General features: G+C 61.3%; 4 protein-coding genes across 4 annotated transcripts; 3 read left to right on the top strand and 1 right to left on the bottom strand.

Moving 5' to 3' along the window:
* Nucleotides 1-9,373: 9,373 nt before the first annotated feature.
* Nucleotides 9,374-9,884, top strand: MRPS12 (mitochondrial ribosomal protein S12; the record flags this gene model as incomplete). The annotated part of the gene is made up of 2 exons (XM_079548016.1): nt 9,374-9,422; nt 9,494-9,884. 2 exons carry the CDS (start codon nt 9,374-9,376, stop codon nt 9,850-9,852), a joined length of 408 nt encoding a protein of 135 aa, XP_079404142.1. The 3' UTR covers nt 9,853-9,884.
* A 155-nt stretch (nt 9,885-10,039) lies between these two features.
* Nucleotides 10,040-13,539, top strand: SARS2 (seryl-tRNA synthetase 2, mitochondrial; the record flags this gene model as incomplete). Its single annotated transcript, XM_079548014.1, has 16 exons — nt 10,040-10,291; nt 10,714-10,809; nt 10,892-10,921; nt 11,014-11,154; nt 11,235-11,289; nt 11,391-11,454; nt 11,530-11,635; nt 11,733-11,780; nt 11,870-11,978; nt 12,161-12,206; nt 12,317-12,404; nt 12,491-12,603; nt 12,705-12,798; nt 12,930-13,022; nt 13,127-13,192; nt 13,308-13,539. The coding sequence occupies 16 exons, from the start codon at nt 10,040-10,042 to the stop codon at nt 13,452-13,454; spliced, it is 1,548 nt and encodes a 515-aa protein (XP_079404140.1). The 3' UTR covers nt 13,455-13,539.
* Nucleotides 13,540-13,654: 115 nt separating this feature from the next.
* On the bottom strand, nt 13,655-15,836 carry NFKBIB (NFKB inhibitor beta; the record flags this gene model as incomplete). Its single annotated transcript, XM_079548026.1, has 6 exons — nt 13,655-13,856; nt 13,951-14,205; nt 14,305-14,393; nt 14,800-15,019; nt 15,397-15,502; nt 15,610-15,836. 6 exons carry the CDS (start codon nt 15,834-15,836, stop codon nt 13,809-13,811), a joined length of 945 nt encoding a protein of 314 aa, XP_079404152.1. The 3' UTR covers nt 13,655-13,808.
* Nucleotides 15,837-16,409: 573 nt separating this feature from the next.
* On the top strand, nt 16,410-19,012 carry SIRT2 (sirtuin 2; the record flags this gene model as incomplete). The annotated part of the gene is made up of 13 exons (XM_079548021.1): nt 16,410-16,578; nt 16,660-16,818; nt 16,905-17,011; nt 17,131-17,187; nt 17,266-17,334; nt 17,415-17,544; nt 17,652-17,711; nt 17,806-17,861; nt 17,951-18,027; nt 18,143-18,194; nt 18,301-18,368; nt 18,641-18,707; nt 18,819-19,012. 13 exons carry the CDS (start codon nt 16,410-16,412, stop codon nt 19,002-19,004), a joined length of 1,257 nt encoding a protein of 418 aa, XP_079404147.1. The 3' UTR covers nt 19,005-19,012.
* Between the last annotated feature and the right edge of the window lie 720 nt (nt 19,013-19,732).

The following is a 19,732-nucleotide window of genomic DNA, read 5'->3' as shown; positions in this document are numbered from 1 at the left end:
TCGATCGAAGCTCCAATGGCCGCACGCAGTTTCAGCCCAGATTGCTGGGTGGGGGAAACTTCACCCCACAGGCATTGCTGGCTGCAGCCATCCAGGCTGTGTGTGTGTGTGTGTGTGTGTGTGCGCCTGCTTCGCTCTGCTTCCTGCTTGCTGCCACCTGCACGCGTCACGCTGCCTTTCTGCAGAAGTCCCAGCATCTTCCCTCGATCCTCGGAGCACCTGCTCCAAAATTCCACCCTGGAAAACTTCCTGAGCGCTCCTTCCCCATGGAAGCCCCCCACGGAGGAACCCTGTGCGGCACCACAGGGAGAGATGCCACGTCTGGATGATATGGAGGCAAAGGGCGCCTCTCAGGGTGGTCGTTGCCAGGCTGCAGGCAGAGGGAAAGTGAACACGGTGGGACTCAGCTACTGATCACAACCAACCTCCAAGCTGAGCCTGAAGTCACTGAACTCTTTCTGGATTGGCAGCAGAACAGAAACACAAAGAGGCACGGCTGGAGGACCCTCGCTGTCACCCCCACCCCTCAGTCCAACACATCAGCAGCGTTTCGGCCGGCCAGGGGGAAGGGAAAGGGTTAAAAATCCACCCCTCTGCCTCTCCTGGAGCTCTGCACATTCCTCAGCCCTGTCCAAACCCAGGTCACATTCCCTTTATCTCAGCTTTGTTTAATTAGTCAGCCATTAACGAACGCTTCTGGCAGCCAGGAGTAAACTAAAATAGAGCAGAATATTCCCCACTGCTGGCAAGCTCCCCAGCCTTACGCTATCAGGGCTTGGGAGCTCACTCTTACCTTTCAAAAGTGAAAAAACAGTGACAGAAAGATTGAGGAGGAGCCCACAAGCACCCATTTCCCCCGAGCATTCCGTGTCTGTGCAGGGAGTTGGTGCAGGACTCTGTGCCCCACAAGCATCAGGGAGAGCCTCAGGTTGGGCACAGCTCCGCTGCCCAGATCTGCTCTGAGCTGCTCCAAACGGATCTCAGTTAAACGGAGAGCGAATGGGAAAGGAGCGCAACAAACCTCCCAGCCCTGACTGCCCCACAGGGGTGTTTTAAGGGGGCTCAAGGGGTCCCTGGGCGCGCGGTGCAGGGACCCAGGGATGCCCCACCACCCCGCGCTTCCCATGGGGTTGCCGTGCTCCCCCAGCACCGCGTCCTTCCTCTGCGCAGCGGAGCAGGAAGGCTGCTCCAAAGATTCCTTTTGTAAAGTTCAATTCCAGAGCAGCGCAGATGTGAGTCTCAGCTTCACCCCCACCTCGGTCCGAGAGGAATCGCTCCCTTTTTCTTACGGGCTCAAACCAAGCAGCCTCAGGCTCTGCCTCCCATACAAACACCCCCACCCCGCTCGCATCAGCCAGAACTGAGCTTGCTGCATCCAAAAGCCAGCTCAGCAGATTGGAGGGCAAACAACCTGCTCCACAGCAAGGTGGAGAGTGGTGCCCCATTGCTCTGCACGTTTCCAGTACAGTCAGCCTCGCCCGGGCTTGAAAAGCAAAGAAACTTCCTCCGAGCAGCCTCCCCTCAGTGCTCACCCCCTGCCAAACCCTGCCTGAAACTCATTAACAAAATATATCAGCCAAGACTCCGCATTACTCACCATCACCACCCTGCTTCCTGCAAGCCAGAGGGGGAAGAAGGAAGGAAAACTGCTGCAGAAAGAACTCTGAGTGGGGCAGGAGGGCGCAGGGCTGAGGAACAGCAGCACAGAACGGGGGTTTGGGGGCCAGCAGCCACAGCTGTGCTCCCGACTCCGCAAACTTCGCAGCGCCTCTGGAGCCAGGCAGGACTGGGACATCCTGAGCCCTGCAGATGGGCTCTCACCGTCCCCCCCTTCTTGCATGCTGGAACTGGGTTGCTCCCCTGCATCCTCAGCACGAGCAGCACACGGACAGGCAGGGAAGCAGGGGGTGAAGCCGTGCCAAGCCCCGCGCCGCTTCCTGGTGCCGTGAGCCTTGCTCCAAGGCGAGCCACCCAGAGAACGGGTTCCTCCCAGCTCCACACCACCTCCCTGCAGGCGCCCACCTCCGCGCCGTGCTGCCGTTACCATTTCCCAGGGCTGGAAGTGGCTCCGGCTGCGCTCACCCACGCTGCGAGGATCCGTTGGCAAGCGAAGAGGGAGGGAAGGAGGAGAGGAGCTGTGATCAGCAGCTGCTGAGGCTCGCAGGGGTTAACAGCGAAGCTTGTAAGAAGTGGAGCAGGAATAGAGGAGATTTGAGCCGGGAGCCAATGAGGCAGCAACATTTGAAACAAAGCAGCCAGTCAAAGTGCCCCGGCCGTGGAAACAGGGAAGGACGGAGAGGGGAAGGTGGGAAGCCCGCGGCCTTTCCGGCGAGTCTCTACTCATGTGGGTGTTCCTTACGCCACTTCCAGGTCCCTCACCCACCCTGAGAGCAGGGGCTGGATGTGGCCAGATGCGCTGACTCCTCTCCTGGCAAGTTCAGCTGGCAGTAGGAGCTCTGGCTCAGGAACAGCAGCCCCAAAACCTGCTGGGGGGACACCAGGACGCTCACCAGGGCTCACCGAGGGCTGTAAGCCTCTCCTGAGGGCGAGGATCATGGAGGATCAAAGCTCTGCCTCTTCATCTGTTTTCCACGCAGACGAGCAGCGCGCTGCTTGCTAAGGAGCAGCAGCGTGAGCTGCGTGATCCCATGGGGTGGGCAGAAGGAACTGAGCAGCCCCCGGTGTGAGGATCTCCAGCTGGAAATCAAGGCTCTGATGTGAGGGTGCACGTTTCTGTTCTCTCCTCTCTGATTTTGCTCAGAGGAAACACTCTCGAATTGGCCCAATTAGTTGGCACGTCTTGCAAATGAACTTCTCGCCCCCAGCAGCCCCCATGGGCAATTGGCCCAACTCAGGGGCGGCACGGGAGTGAAGGCAGCAGGTGGCGAGTGGGACAGGGAAAGCAAACCAGGGCAGCTGCGATCCCTGCTGCATCCAGCACAGCCCAACAGCATCTCCAAGAGGTCCGTGCAGCTCCATTCTTATTTAAATGCCTTTTACAAGCAGGGAGAGGGAAACACGCAAGAAAAAAGCAGGGTTGTGAATGTTAATCACCTAGCAGCTTACAACTAGATTGCTCACTTCCCATTCGTCCTCATTTTCCTCTTCCTTGTTCTTTTGCAGAGCGTTGGGGGACCAAAATATCTACAGCAGCCTTGCTACGCTGCTAAGCGGCGCTGGGAAGCTTTCCTGGAATCCTGAGAGAAAGAGGTGGAAAAAAAGGACGGGCAGATGAGAGCAAACCTCCGCTGACGTCGCCTCCCATGTCGTCCCGGCGCCTGCAGCACCCAGGTGGCATCGCCCATAGTGCTGGCATCGCCCACCCGGGGTCCCCGAGCCCTCATGAAGCAAACGAGGCTGCGTTACAGCATTCACAGCTTTCTTATCTTTCAGGGAAGGAGGAAAGAGCAGCGGAGAGCTGGGCAGAACGCTGATGTGGGGACGAGCTGGAGATGCTGCGTCTCTTCCCCGTCTAAGGGGCAAAACTCATCTGTCCTTCCGGCAAGTTGTTTCCCTGGTGCAGAACAAGCAGCAGCTCCAACACCTCCCATTTCCAGCCGTCAAAAGCTGCTGTGACTACAGAAATCCACCAGCTGTTCTGCTCGGCTGCCAAGAGCACAAAGAGCCCCCAGCAGCAATTTTAGAGGCTTGTGAAACGGCGCTAATTAATTCACAGGAAGATAAAAGCGCATCAAAGGAAGTTTCTACCCCCGTATCTTTCGGGGTTTTAACAAAATTAGCTGAAGCACATCCTGCCGGCCCTCGCCTCACAGACAAACCCAGCATGGCCTCAGTCCCCACGCAGCTGCACCCAGAGAGCAGCTCGGAGGATCTCAGCCCCACCACTGACGTCCTGCTGCTCTGCCTCCCTCCTGCTGCACGCGGCCCAGCTTCAAAACGCAAAGGGACACCGGCTCTCAAAGCCTTCACTCCCACCCCCCCCCCCCCCAAGACTGCGTAATGCAAGGCTGCAGGCTCAGCTATTGCATTTGATTTGGCAGTAAAGATCTCACGTGGTTTCAGGCTGTGGGAGCCACAGCTCCGAGCTCACACACGCCCTGACTGCAGCCCAGCAGTGCAACCAGAAGGGATCCCAGCCCCGGGGCTCCGTCCCAGCCACGCCATGGAAGTGGAAACGGCATTTCCTTGACATCGCCGTGCCCTCCGCGGTTGGGACGCGAGCCCTGGGTTGCTGGAGCAATGGAATACAGGCATACAGGCACATCTGAGTGCAAGTGGGGCAGAGGAGCCCTCCCAAAGCCAAGGGATGTCATCCACCAGGAGTTTGTCACGCTGAGAGTGGCACGGCGCAACGCTCACCGCAGCACTGCTGCGCTCAGCCTGCCAGCAGGGTGGTAGAACTGGCCAGGCTGGCTTTGCACAACCTTCAAAGAGCAGAGAGATGCCACGCTGCCAGGCTGGGCAGGGCCACGTGGAGCCGGCGGGCTGAGGAACCCCAGGAGGATCCAAACAGAGTCCTCAGGCAGGAAAGAAGTCCAAAAAGAGCGCAGAACTGTGGGGTGGACCCAGCTGAAGGATGGGATGCCGCTCAGAAGGGCCAGGAGAAGCTCGTGAGGTCCAACAGAGCCACGTGCATCGCTGCACACCAATCGTCCTCCCATCAGCAGACTCAACCTGCAGAAACGCCCTGAGCCTCCGTGCTGCACTGCTGGGGTGCCCCAAAAACACCGGTTTGTGTCCAGCCACCCCAAATTCCAGTGAGCTGACCTGCCGGCTGGCCTCTGCCAAGCTCTTCCAGAAAGTTCAGGCTTGAGAGTGAGAAATTCACTTCAATTTTCCCTTTTTCTGCCCACGCAGCAGCCTGCAGGGTTGCCCAGCGATGACTCAGTGCTGAAGGGCTTAACACAGGTTGCTGGGGATCTATTCCTGGTTCTCCTCCTGCTCTGCTTTGTGAGGAGGAGCGTCACCCCGGCACACGGGAGTCTGCTTTAACAGAGCAGCGCAACGCTGGCTTCGATCTGAGACCTTCAGAGGAAAAGTGCTGGAGAGTCACGGCATCACAGCGCGGCGTGGATTGGACGCGAGCTAAAGGATCACGGCACGGAAAGAATTGGAGTCCTTCACACTCAAAAAAACCCCAAAACCAGCGAGAAGGAACAACAGGGGAATGGATCTGCGATGCTCAGCACGTTCTGCACAAAGCCTGTCACCTTGTCCCCACGGCTCCAGGGCGCAGCGTGGCCACTGGCTGCCCAGAAGCATTTCTCAGCCTCATCCCCGTGGGATGACGTCTCATGCAGAAGGGCTGCTCCCCCCCGTTCCCACAGACACCGTTTGTGCCTTGAAGCCTGAGCTCCAATTACCCTTATCTCGGTTTCCAGAGACACAACCAGGAGCACCGCAGACCCCATTTCTCCCTTTGGTGCAAAATGACTGCATAGACGGCGTCTCAGCGGAGCTCCCTGACTGCAGGGCTCCCTCAGCGTCCTCGAGCGCGGGCAGAGAGATGCTGGCCTGCTCCGTGGGCTCCTGCACGCCTCTCCCTGAGCGAGAGGCTGCTTCACTACTCCTCCCTCATTCTGTCTCCCACTGGGAGCTCAATGGTGTCCGATGAAGCGCTGTGGGAAGGGCGAGAGGATGGCAGCCCGGGGCAGCAGAAAGCAGTCATGCAGAAAGCGGAGGCGAGCGGTGAGCGCGCAGCACTGGGGGCACGCAGAGCCCCTCGCAGGCAGCGCCACGCAGCACTGCTCCACCTGGCATCAGCAATCCTCCAGCAGAACCCCGACCCGAAAGTAACGGAGCCCCTCCAGCCACCTTGCGACAGAGCTTCTAACCAGAAGGCTGCCGTTTCAGCATCGGTGCTCGTAGCCTCCTTTCGGGCTTCTCTGTTCAGGCAGCATAAACGATTTAATCGCAGCGTGGAACATCACACAGGCACCTTTTTGGAACAGGAAGCATGGAAACATCACCCGCTCCCAGCAGGGGTTACCCAACCCCTCCAGCAGGTCAGACAAACAAGTTCTGCGTTGCACCAAAGATACCTTTGGTCCGGGGTGGAGGAAACTGCACGCAATCCACCCCCACTGCCTCCATTCTGAGCGCTGAGCAGCCAGAGGCTCCTCGCCACTCGCTGCTCCTGCTCTGCACTGCACAGAGAGCACTGAACGCAGCCCTGCGCCGGGGCACGGTGACAAAACCCAACAGCGTTCCCCCACCGCACCCCAAATCCTGCTGCTTCTACAACCATCGCCTTGCTCTTGTCCCCTTAGCACCCAGTGGGCTCAAAACAGACATTCACAACAAGAGGATGACGATGCACAGCAGGGAAAAGCCATGCGGGGACATCACCTGCCCCCCTGGAAGGGACCCAAAGCTTCGGATGATCAGCAGGTGCTAAAGGAGCCCCAGCAGCCCTGCAGGGAAGGGACTCTAACGATGATTTTAATGCAACCTGGCAGTGCATTGCATTCCCCAATGCTTAAGGACCACGAAGGAAGCTATGGGAGATGCTCAGCGCAGCACCCGGCACTGCTGCCCCAACCCCACAACAAGGAGTTCGCCTCGGATGGCTGACACTTGAAGTGTTTGTCTTTGGTAGGAAAAGGGAAACCAAACCAAACCAAACCCCCCCAGTCACAGTGCCAAACCCAGCACCTCCCTTAGAGTTAACAGACCAAAACATCTCAACCCCTTCCATTTTCTCATCACCCTCCTGCACCCCACTGACAGAACCTACAGTTTATTTGTTCTCAGCGCGCGACGCGGGGAAAGGAAGAGCTGAACAAGCACAGCTCTGAAGAATTACATTTTCATTACGTCCCAAAAACGTTAATAAAGAATAGAAATCAGCAAATCCTCCAGGATGCACCAGCCCAGCTGGGAAGGCTGCTCTGAAACGCGAGCCGCACCGGAGCCAGGCAGAGCTCCCTCTGAAACCCCAAACCAGCACGGCTCCGTTCCCAGGCACACGGTGAGGCCTCTTCCCTTCCCCTGCTGGCCTCAGGAGAAACCACTTCGTATTAAATAAGAACGGTGTGATTGTAATTAGGCGGCGTGGAAGCTGCCAAACGTCCCCAGGGTTTCTGTGGGACTCCCAGGGCTGCGTCCTTTGTCCTCCTGCAGAGCAGCACAACTGAATCCCACGGGGTACCCAGCACCAACGCTGTCAGCTCTGCTTTACTTCACTGCCTTCAGAGGCAGGACAGAAACGGGCTCCTGGTTATGTGCACCAAAGGAAGAAACAGGGAGAAAAGCAAAGCTCCCAGGGCTGCAGTCGAAGGGCAGAGCAATGACAAGAGGCAGCAGGGCACGAAGGCACCGGGCATCATCCCAGCGTGCACAGAACTGCTCAGCATCCAGCGGCACCCAATGTGAGCACAGAAAGCACGAGCTGCACCTCGGATGCAAAGTTACACCTCCTTCCTTCCTTCCTTCCTTCTTTCTTTCCCCTCCACCAGCCACCCACAGCCAGGAATCATTCATCTGAGAAGTCGGGCGCTGAGGAATCAAACCCACACCACAGAGCCAAAGGAAGGCCTTGCAAGAACCTCACCGTGCTCCAAGCACTGCCTCTCCCGTCCTGCTGCTCCACTGCCCCAGGGATGGAGGTGAGATTTACGTCCCTTTCATGTCCACTCAAACAAATTCACCTCTGTTTCAGCGCTTGGGTGACTCACAGAGATCCAGCTCACAAAGATCCAGCTCACAGAGCCCAAACATCAACAAAAGAAGCAACACAGCAGCAACAGCAGCACAAAGGACGGTGAGGAGCCCAGAGCAAAGCTCGGCGAGTTTTTATTTTTATAGGGCCCGCTTCCTTCTGCCCCATTTGATAACTGCCAGCAAAACAAATGTCTCCCCTGCAGATGCAAATAAAGATATGGGGAAAACATCTGGGAGCTGTAACAACGCAGGGGAGCAGAGCGTGAGTTTCCATTCAGCTGAGGGGGCAAACAGAACCTAAACTGTCAGCAATCGTTATCTTGTTGGTATCTGCCCTGGAAAATTCTGAGGCTATTCCAGCTTCCAAATGCGTTCTGGTTAATTACCTTTGTTTAGGAAAGTCAGGGTGGCGTTGCAGCAGAATAGAATACAGGCAATGTTTCTGAACACAAGCTGGAAATGTCAGCCAAAGACAACAGCGCGGCGCTGCTGATGCGTCCACAGAGCCTCACGTTTCACAAACCAGCAGTTCATACCCAACTCCTACAAAAGCCCCCCCCCCCCCCCCCCCCCCCCCCCCACCCTGCCCAGGGGACAACAAACACATCCCCCAAGTTTAGAAATAAACCAGGAATTAGGAAACTTCCTTCAAAAGCCGCCAGGATTGGCTGCCATTTGCAACCGGCAGCAAACAACCGAATCCTTTGGCCGCTGCTCAAACGGGGTTTATTTAAACTTCCTCTGCACAGCCCAGCTCTCAAACTCAATTTGGGGGTTTATTTAAACACCTTCCACACCCCCCAGCTCTGCCCCTTCCCCAACGCCAGGCTCCACAAACCCAATTTGCAGCTATTCGGGACGCTTCAAAAAGACACAAACCCAAACCAGGGCTGCTGGCTGCGCCTGTGGGCTCCCACCCAGTCCTGCACGGATGGACAGATCCCCAAATTCGGGCCATTTTTAAGGGCGGGGAGGCCCACAGAAATACAGAACCCCCTCCCTCTCCATCCCCCCCCCATCCCCCTCCTTTTATCCCCCCCATCTCCCGCTCCCCATCTCCCCAATCCCCCCTCCCCCCTTCCTATCCCCCCCCACCCTCCTCCTATCCCCCCCCCATATCACCCCCCCTCCTCCTATCCCCTCTATCCCCTTCCCCCCAATCCCCTCCTCTCCTCCCCCCCGCTCCCCTCAGGGCCTCCATAACTCACCCACACCCCCTCCAGGCGCAGGCCGCCCACAGCACAGCACTCACAGCCCCCACCCCAAACCTCAGGAGGCCTAAATCCTTCCCTGTACCGCCAGCTGAAGACCCTCGCCCACATATTCCCGTATCCCCAGGCCCCTCCGGCCCCACTCACCCCCCCCCGCCGGACGCGCCGCTCCTCTCACTCGGCCGCCGCCATGTTGGAAGGCCGCCGCTCTGGGCCGCGCTCCGCCCCCGTTCCCTTGGCAACAAGCCACGCCCACCGTTCCCTTGTAACAATCCCCGCCCCCTCGATGCTATTGGTCCCGCCGAGCACCCAAGAGCGGGGCGGGCACGTGAGAGAACTCAACCAATCGCAGGGAGGCTGAGCGAGATTGGCGTTGGCGCTGGCCAGTCACAGCGCGGAAGAAAATCCGCACGGCGCGGAGGAGAGCGGTAAGATGCCGGCCGTGTGAATTGCCGCTGCGATCGCGCTTTGCGCCCCGGTGCGGAGAGTTTTAACCGCGTATCCCCCGCAGGAGGCTGGAGGACTGTCCATCCCACAGGATGTCGCTCTGCGCTGTACTTAGGACCGCAGCGTCGCTGCGCGGCTGCGGTGCGTACCGCCGGTCCCCGTCCTCTCTGAACCGTCCCGCTGCCGCTGACCGCCCCTTTTTATCCCTACAGTCTTCGGGTCGCCGCCGACCGCCGCCATGGCTACGCTGAACCAGATGCACCGGAAGGGCCGGCCCAAGCCGCCGCCTCCCAAGCTGGGTCCCACCTTCGGCCGCCCGCAGCTGAAGGGGGTGGTGGTGAGGAACCTCATCCGCAAACCCAAGAAGCCGAACTCAGCCAACAGGAAATGCGTGCGGGTGCGGCTGAGCAACGGGCGGGAGGTGGTGTGCTTCGTGCCGGGCGAGGGCCACAACCTGCAGGAGCACCACGTGGTGCTGGTGCAGGGCGGCCGCACGCAGGACCTGCCGGGGGTGAAGCTGACCATCGTGCGGGGGAAGTACGACTGCGCCCACGTGCAGAAAAAGAAGTGAGCGCGGCCGAAGGATCCCTGCTTATACGTTTATTAAAGAGCTGCGTTCCCGGAGCGCTACGAAGTGCTGTCCTCACCCGGGGGGGGGGGGGGGGGACGGGGGGAAGGATCGTGGGCGTGGCTCCACTTCCGCCGAATGGCTCCACTTCCGCCACGTGACCGCCCTCACTTCTGGAGGACTGTCCAAGATGGCGGCGCCCAGGGCGCTGGCAGCGGCGCGGCGCGCTGTGGCGGTAGCAGCACGCGGGCGGCGCTCAGCGGGCACCGGAGCCGCTCCGCGGGGTCGGGCGGAGCGGAGCCGACTATACGAACACGTGCGGGAGGGGCTGAGCGCGCGGCCGCAGCTCGATATGGCGGCGCTGAGTGCGCACCCGGCGGAGGCCGCGCGGGAACTGGAGCGGAGGAAAGGACCGCTGAGGGAGGGCGAGCTGCGTGAGATCGTGAGCGGGAGAGGCGGGGGGGCGTGGCTTGTGGGTGTGGGCGGGGCTAACGGAGCGTTGGGGGCGTGGCCTGATGAAAAAGTCGGGGCTGGTGGAGACTTTTGGGGCGTGGCCTGTGTGGGGGTGGAGCTTTGGGCTAGTTAGGGGGCGTGGTCTGAGGGTGTGGAGGCTGCTGTGGCATTGGGGGCGTGGCCTGACTGCGGGCGGGGCTATGGAGACTTGAGGGTGTGGCCTATGGGTGTGGGCGGGGCTGGTGGAGCGTTGTGGGCATGGCCTGTGGGGTGGGGCTGGTGGCTATTTGGGGGGCGTGGCCATTCGCCGTGGGCGGGGCTAGATGGCCAATATGGGGGCGTGGCCTGTAGGCAGTGGGTGGTGCCTATGGCGTGTTGGGGGCGGGGCTTCGTGACAATCCCCGCCCACAGCTGCAGACCTGGGCCCGCCTGGAGGAGGTGCGTGCGGCCATCGCCCGACTCGAGGCCGAGAAGGAGGAGGTGGCGCTGGCAGTGCATGCCCTGGTGGTGAGCCCCCCCCCTCCTTACGGCACTACAGTACTCTATGCTCCCCCCTGTCCCCCCATCTCACCCATTTTCCCCCCCACAGACCACCCACGCCAAGGACACGCTGCATGCGGTGAGACCCCCGGGCTGTTTGCTCCGGATTCCCCCCAGCCCCACATTGCTGAGGAGGTGATGTGGCCATCATGTGGTCCCCCATTCCTTCAGGTCCCCGAATACACAGCGCTGCGGGAACGGGGCCGTGCGGTGAGGCTGCAGCTGAGGGAACTGCTGGCAGAGGAGGCAGCGTTGGATGAACGCTTCTACCTGCATGCCTTGCAGCTGCCCAACAGCACCCACCCAGCAGTGGTGAGCAGGGGAACGTGGGGAGGAGGGGGGGGGGATGCTGCAGACGTCCTGATCAGCCCCTGCTTCCCTTCCTCCTGCAGCCTGTTGGTGATGAGAGCCAGGCCCGCGTGCTGGAGGTGGTGGGGGAGAAGCCAGGTAGGGGCGAGCTGGGGATGGAGGGATGGGCAGCACAGAGTGGGGAGGATAACAGGAGGGTGGGGGTCCCACAGCTCGAAAGGCTCCCTCTGTCCCTACAGCATTCAGTTTCCAGCCTAAGGGCCACCTAGAGCTGGGTGAGGAGCTGGACATCATCCGCCAGCGGTGAGTCCCTCCCCAAACACAGGGCTCACTCACTGCAACGTCGCCTCCATCCCGGTGACAGCTGTGTCCCCGCAGGAGGCTGTCACACATCTCAGGTCACCGCTCCTATTACCTGTGCGGGGCAGGCGCGCTGCTGCAGCACGCCTTGGTGAATTTTGCGCTGGCCAAACTGGTGCCCAAGGTATGGAATCGAGTCCAGGGGAACCCTGTGACCCTCCTGCCACCCCGTGGGGCCTCGTGATCCCCCCCGGCCCCCTACATCTCTCACTGCACTGCAGGGCTTCCTGCCCATGACGGTCCCTGACCTGCTGCGCGGCGCCGTCTTTGTAAGTGCCACTCCGTCCCTGCAATGTCCCTGTTGTCCTCCTCACCACCAAGTGACTTCCCTGTGTGTCCTCCCCCCCCCTTCCCCCAGGAGGGCTGTGGGATGCAGCCCAACATCACCCCATCTCCCGTGTACTGCATCGACCCGGCTCGCTTCGAGGACCTGTGCCTGGCTGGCACCTCCGAGGTGGGGATTGCAGGTGAAAAACAGGGCACGATTTCCAAAATGGGGGGAAAAAAACAGGAAACGGGACAAAGCTTGGGATAAACGGTTCAGAACGGGGCAAAATTAGGACGAGGCGTATCAGGAAAGGTCATAATTAAGACAGAACAAAGTCAAAAATGTGTCCAGACCCCTCAGTTGTCTCCTTTTCTCCTGCAGGTTACTTCATGGACCACGCGGTGCGGCTGCAGGACATGCCCATCAGGTACAGCAGCAGCACGCTGCGGGGATGGGATGGAGGGCAGGGGGGTAGGGGGTGTTTGTGGGGGTCGCTTCTGATCGTTCCTTGCCCCCCCCCCCCCCCCCCCGACGCAGGATCGTCTGCTCCAGCACGTGTTACCGTGCAGAGACCGACACGGGCCGAGAGCCCTGGGGCCTTTATCGTGTGCACCAGTTCACCAAGGTGGGATGGGGGGAGTTGGAGGGGGGGGGGCGTACAGGAAGGCAGCAGATGGGGAGGGGGTTTTCGGGACCACCCTGTACTCACAGGTGGAGATGTTTGGGGTGACGGCAGCAGAAAGCGGGACTGAGAGCGAGATGATGCTGGATGAATTCCTCACGCTGCAGAAGGAGATTTTTTCAGAGCTGGGGTTGCATTACCGGTCAGTTGGGGTGGAGGGAGGGGGGAAGGGGGGCTCAGTTTGGATCCTGTCCCTCAAATCCACGACCCAATGGTGTCCCCATCTCCCCCCACACCCCACAGTGTCCTGGATATGCCCACACAGGAGCTGGGACTCCCAGCGTACCGCAAGTTTGACATCGAAGCCTGGATGCCAGGACGGGGCAAATATGGGGAGGTGAGAGCAGCCAAGGAGGGGGGGCTGCACCCCCTTTCCCTTCCCATTGCTGAGACATGGGGTCCCCGTGGCTGTTGGGATGGGGGGGGGGGGTCTCTATGTTATCTATGTTGCTTCTCCCCTCCCCCAAGATCTCCAGCACCTCCAACTGCACCGATTACCAAAGCCGGCGGCTGAACATCATGTACAGCGATGGGGCTGGGAAGCTGCACCACGCACACACGGTGGGTGCTGAGCCCCCCTGCACCCTGGGGGGGGATGAGGGGGAGGGGGGGGACACGTCCATGAGACCACTGAACTCCTCTGCCCTCCCCATTCCTTTCCCCAGGTGAACGGCACCGCCTGTGCCGTCCCCCGGCTGCTCATCGCCCTTCTGGAGTGCAACCAACAGCCGGTGCGTGGAAGGGGCTTTACTTCATTTGGATTTGAGGGGGGGGGGGGTTGAGAAGGGGAAGCACAGCAGACTGATGCTTCCCCCCCCCCTTTTCAAACCCCCCCCCTTCCACCAGGATGGCAGTGTCCGTGTGCCCCCCGCCCTGCGGCCTTTTGTTGGTCAGGATGTGATCGAGCGGCCCCCGGCCCCGCTGCTGCGTTACATCGGCCCCAACCAACCTGGGGGGGGGACGGGACAGGGGGGGCCGCGTGTCCCCTCCTAAATGCTCGTGAGGCCTTGAAATAAATAACTGCTTCTGTCTCTATTCCGAGAGCCACGTCTTTGCGTTCTCCCCTCACCACGTAGCAACTGCCATCCCCGCGCCTCTCCAGGCAGCAATGTGACAGCAGGGCCTTCATGGGAGCCACATTTGGGGGAGAGGAGGGGGGCAATTGGGGGGGGGAAGGGGGGAACTGCCCCCCCTTTTTATTTTAAAACAACTTATATAAATCCTCTACGCTATACCCAGGGGAAAGAAGAAGAAAGGGAGCACAGGGAGCCTCCCAAAGTCCAGCCCATGCCTTCGGGGGACCCCGATAAATAAAGGGGGGGTGGCTGCAGCTCCAGGGGCGTCCCCTCAGTCCGCACAGCGACCGCTGTTGATGACAATGTCGTCGTATTCTTCCTGGGGGGGATGGAAGGAAGGAGGGGGGGATAAAGCAGCGCTCAGACCCTGAGAGGCCGCTCGCTTTTCAGGTGGGGCTTTGGGGGCTACTTACACCACTGCTGTCCTCCTCCTCGCTGTCTTCATCCTCCTCACTGTCCTCAGAATCGCCGGAGCTGTCAGGGGCACCGAAAGCACGCAGCAGTTGGGGCAGGCGGGGATCAGGGCGAAGTCGGGCACTGTAAAGTGGGGTGCGACCCCCGTAGCCCCGTGCCGCCGGGTCAGCGCCCGCCCGCAGCAGCAGCTCTGCCATCTCCAGGCTCTGTGCTTCCACCGCCAGGTGCAGGGGGCTGCGGCCACAGCTCGGCTCCTTTGGGGGTGCAGGGAAGGGTAGGAAATCAGGGTGGGGAGCACAGGAACGCCAGCATCCTTTTAGATCCCCTCGTCCCCCCCCCCTTTCTGCGCTCACCGCTTTGTTGGAGTCGGCGCCGGCATGCAGCAGCAGCTGCACCAATTCCACGTCCTTCCGAAGAATGGCAACGTGCAAGGGGGTGTAACCTGCAGAGGGGGACATCGCAGTGCCACCACCGCGTCCCAACCCCGCAGCCCCGCTCGAACGCTGCACTGCAGCCCCAGCGTGTCCTGCGTTGCCTCTGTTTCGCTGCAAGGCCCCTCGGCGTCCCCGTGTCGCAGCCCCAAATGCTGACACCACCTCCCTGTCGCATCCTCAGTGCCCTGTGCGCCCTCATACTGCATCCCCAACGTCCCCAGAGCACTTCAGCCCTGGCCCTTCAATCATCTCTAAGCACCCCCCCGTGTTCCAAGCTACGTTCCCCTACTACACTCTTAACATCCCTCCAACATCCCCACGAAGAAATCCCGCCGTTCTCCTCCTCCCATCGTTCTCCACGTGCTCCCAAATGCCTCGATCCCACACGGCTCGCTTTGGACTCCCCCACCTTACCATCATAGTTGACGCTCTCCAGCTGCGCACGCTCCTCCTCGCTCAGGGGGCAGCCGAGACCCCCCAGGAGGTGCTGGGCGCAGTGGGGCTGCCCCTCCCGGCATGCGAGGTGCAGGGCTGTGTGACCCCCACGTTCCTGCAGCCCCAGCCCCGCGCCCGCCGCCCGCAGCTTGCGCACGAAGCCGGGCAGCCCCAAGATGACAGCCAGGTGCAGGGCGGTCTGCAAGAGAGAGAGGAAATCAGTCAAGGTTGGGAACGGCCCCACGGATCACCGCCCTGACCCCAGCGGTCGCCCTCAGTTCAGGAATTGCCTGGGCTGCTGGTTGGCGTTGGGGTTTTGTGTTGAGGGACGTGGTTTAGTGAGAGCTACTGGTGATGGGTGGACGGCGGCACTGGGTGATCTTGTAGGTCTTCTCCAACCTTGGTGTTTCTGCGATTCCTTTGCCTGCCCCCAGACAAGGGGTTCTTCCCCCCAACCCCCCCCCCATCCACTGCACCCAGCCCAGGGATCAGCCCCAGCCCAGACAATTGCCCCACAGCCCGGGGGTCGCCCCAGTCTCTCTCTAACAGCTCCAGGCCCCCCCCGGCTGCCCTCACCTGCCCGAGGTCGTTCTGCAGATCCATGTAAGCAGTGCCTGCTGCGCGCTGCAGGATGGAATCCAGGAAAGCCTCGTGCTCGTGGATGACCGCGAGGTGCAGCGCTCTGCGGTGGGGGTTTGGGGGAGGGGGGGGGGGGGGGGTTCGGCCTCAGCTCAGCGGCCCCGATCACCGCCCCCCCGTCCCCCTCCCCCCCGCTGCTCCTTCACTCACGTATCGCCGTCTTCGCTGACGAAGCTCAGCACGTGCCGCAGCCACACTTCAGCCTCGGGCTCCGGGGCCTCCGGAGGAGCCTCTTCGGGAGACTCCGGACCCGGACCGGGGCTGTGGGACAGCGGTGCCAACTGCCCTTCTCCCAACGAGCCCAGCCCGCTGTCGTACCACTCGTCTCCCTCCGTTCGCTTCGCATCGCCGGACGGCGCGGCCCCCGCGGCCGCCATCAGCCGGGCCGCGCTCAGGGCCCCGCCACCACGGGCCCAGCGCCGCCGGGCCGGGAAATCCCCGCGGCCCGGGAGGGGGGGGGGGGGGGGGGGAAGCAGCGCAAGGCCCGCCGGGACGCGTAGTCCAGAGAGCACTTCCGGGAGAGAGCGAGGCACGATGGGAGTGGTAAGTTCCTTCAGCCAATCAGCGCTGCCCGTGCGAGGCATGCTGGGAAGTGCGGAGATCGATGGCTGTAGCGAAGAGCATGCTGAGAAGTGCGGCGGTCTCAGCCAATCAGCAGAGCTCACGCGGGGCATACCGGGAAGTGTGGCGCTTCCAGCTGGTCAGAGCCGCCTGCGCAATGCATCCCGGGAAGCGTGGCGTCTTCAGCTAATCACAGAAACCGGCGCTATGCATCGCGGGAAGTGCAGCTGTCTCAGCCAGCCAGCGCCGTCCGCGCGGGGCATCCCGGGAAGCGTGGCGCCTTCAGCCAATCAGCACCACCCATGCCGGGCATACCCGGAAGTTTGGAATCTTCAGCCAAACATTGTAGACGCCCCACGGCATGCCGGGAAGCGTCTCCAGGAGCTCCCATGTCCGGAGCGGACGGTAATGGCGGTGGTAATGGCGGTGGCAGTGGCGGTGCTGAGGCTGGAGGGTCCCTCCGGCCCTCCGTGACGCCCCGTCCCACCTCCGCAGCTCCCCCTCCCGGGGCTGAACCCGACGCTGAAGCTGAGGGCGGCTCCACGGAGGATCCCGATAGTGAGTATAGGGTGCTGGGCCGGGCCGGGCCGGGCCGGGCCTGCGGGACCCCGTTGTGACTCCTCCCGGTACCGCCCGCAGTGGAGCTGCTGCGAAACCTCCTGGCACGGACGCTGGGGTTGGGCACGGAGCCGCCGGAACGCGTTTTGGATGAGCTGTCGCTGACGGGAATCGCCCGGTTTATGCAGAGCGAGCGCTGCCGTCGCGTGGTGTGCATGGTGGGCGCCGGGATCTCCACGGGTGAGCAGAACCGGGGGGGAGGAGGGAGGCGGAGGAGTGGCAGCGTTTATGGTAACACCCCCACCCCCCCCACCCCCCCTTGGCAGCCGCCGGGATCCCCGACTTCCGCTCACCCGGAACCGGGCTGTACGCCAACCTGAGCCGCTATGAACTGCCCTACCCTGAGGCCATCTTTGACATCTCCTATTTCAAGGTTTGGGGGGGAACGTGAGGCTGAGCGCCTTCTGAGCCCCCCCTCGGCACAGCACCGGGCCCTGAGCCCCTCACCAGACTCTGATCGCCCCCCTCCCCCCCCCCCCACTTTTCCTCCAGCAACACCCGGAGCCTTTTTTTGCATTGGCTAAGGAGCTGCTCCCAGGACAGCTGAAGGTAAGAGGTGATTCTTGGGGGGGGGGGCAGGAGGACACCATATACCCCCCCTCCCCGTGGTTCCTCTCTCTCCCATAGCCCACAGTTTGCCACTACTTCATGCGGCTGCTGAAGGAGAAGGGGCTGCTGCTGCGCTGCTACACCCAGGTGCGCCCCCTTGCTGTGCCCCCTTCCCGGAGCTGAGAACACCCTTAAATGCCGTCCCTATAACTTTCCCTCTCCTACAGAATATCGACACGCTGGAGCGCGTGGCAGGGCTGCAACCTGAGGATTTGGTGGAGGCTCACGGCACCTTCCAAACTGCACACTGCCTGCGTTCCTCCTGCCGGCATCAGTATGACCTGAGTTGGGTGAAAGGTAACGGCGGGAAGGGGGGGGGGGATTTGGGGGGTGGAGGGATGGGGGAGGGTCTCGTGTGCGCCTCCCACCCCACTGCTGAGCTGTGATGCCCTGGTCTGTTACAGAGAAAATCTTCTCCTCCCTCGTCCCCAAGTGTGACAAGTGCCAGAGCGTGGTGAAGCCAGGTGAGGCAAGGAAGTGGTTCTGTGCCCCTCCCGAATTAGGGGTGATAAGGGATGGGGGTCAGTGCATCCTCCCCCCACCCCCTGTTTTTTCCAGACATTGTATTTTTTGGTGAGAACCTCCCATCTCGCTTCTTCAGTCTCCTACAGTCGGTGAGCGCTTGCGGGGAGGTGGGGGGGCACGATGGAGATGGGGCTGGGGGGCCACAGTTGTCTCTTTGCCACCCCTTTTGTCCCCACAGGACTTCCAGAAAGTCGATCTTCTCATCATCATGGGCACTTCGCTTCAGGTCCAGCCCTTCGCCTCCCTTGTTAGCAGGTCACAGCCCCCACCCCGAAATGCGCCACGCTCCCCCCTTCCTTCAATGCATTTCATCCTTCCTGCAGTGTCTCAGCTCCTCAGTTCTCTCATTGTTCCCAATTTTGTGTTTCAGGGTCCCTGCCAGCACCCCCCGGCTCCTCATCAACAAGGAGAAAACGGGGCAGGTGAGGGGAGATGGGGGGTAAGGGAGGGTTGTATAGGGTTGCTGAATGGTGAGAGGGGGCAATTGCCACCCGCCCCCCCGCCTCATCAGCTCCTCATTGTCCTCAGAGTGATGCCTTCATGTCCCTCATGGGCTTCGGCTGCGGGATGGACTTCGACTCAGACAAAGCCTACAGGCAGGGACTGGGGGCGGGGGGGGGGGCTGGGGGGACATTGGGGTCACATTGGGGGCACAGGAGGATCCGGGGATGAGGGGTGGGGGCGTAGGGTCCGCATGCACAGCAGCTGGGGTGGGAGTGCGTGTGGGGAACTGAGGGCCGTGGCCTTTCCTTGTATTTTAGGGGGTCACTGAGGGGCTGCCCCCCCCTCGTATGCCCCCTTTCCCCACACACTTTGTGTCCCCCCCATCTCTGTGCCCCCATATTCTTCTGCCCCCCCCCCCTCCCAGGGATGTGGCCTGGCTGGGGGACTGCGATGAGGGCTGCCTGGCACTGGCAGATCTGCTGGGCTGGAAGGTGAGACCCCCAAAATACAGCCACGCGTTTGGGATTTCCTCCTCCTCCCCCCCCCCCCCCCCTTCCATCCCATGGGGGTTCACCTCCCACCCCTTCTCTCCCACCCCACAGAAGGAGCTGCAGGAGCTGGTGAGGAAGGAGCACGCCGCCATTGATGCCATGGCAGCCCAGGAGGACACGAGCAGCACCTCGGGGGGTGACCCCAAATCCCGGAGGGGCCGCGCCGATGGCTCAGGGGGCCGCACTGAGAGCAGTGGAGCTTCCAGCAAACGCCAGGCAGATGGCAAAGAGCCGTAGAGACGAGGATGGGGACATTAAACAGCAGCGCAGACGTAGCCCGGCTTTGTGTGTTTTTTTGGGGTGGGGGTCCCTATTGCTGTTTTTGTGCCCCTGTGGGGTGTTTGGGGTGGGGGGTCCTGGGATGCAGGGATGCTCAGTGGAACGGGGGAATTGGACCCCCAGTCCAATGGAGGGACCCAACCCCCTTTTGGTGGGGGGTCTGAAGGGTCCTCAATGCGTTGTAATGAGGGGGGAGGGGTCCCCTATTTCTGTTTCTGTGTCCGTTTGGGGTGGGGGGGTCCTGGGGTGCAGGAACTCTTGGTGGGGAGGGGGGGGGACGGTGGGGGAGTTAGACCCCCAGCCTGGGCTCTGGAGGACCCCTGGGGGACCCAACCCCTTCTTGAGGGGGCTCTGAAGGGTCCTTAACTTATTTGGGGGAGAAGGGGGAGGGAAAATGCCAGTCTGGCCAATCCTGGCGCGGGGACAAAGTTAACAGGCAGGAGGATGGGCAAATGAGATTTGCGAACGCTTGGGGTGGTGACATGCGGGAATGGAGCCAATGAGAGGCAATGGTTTTTTTGAGTGGTGTGCCCTTTGGCCAATAGAGTGTCGAGAGGCTGCCGAAACGCCTTCTGGGAGCTGCGGAGAGTCGGAACCGATCTGAAGAAGAAGGCGGAAGCTCCGTGCGGACCAAGACGGTGGGCGGGGCCAAACGCAGACGAATGGCTGATCTAGCCAATCACCTC

Source organism: Tetrao urogallus, assembly GCF_951394365.1.
Source record: "Tetrao urogallus genome assembly, chromosome: 38".
Lineage (NCBI taxonomy): Eukaryota > Metazoa > Chordata > Aves > Galliformes > Phasianidae > Tetrao > Tetrao urogallus.
Note: the sequence above shows the minus strand (reverse complement) of the source record. Positions and strands in the feature narration are given on the sequence as shown.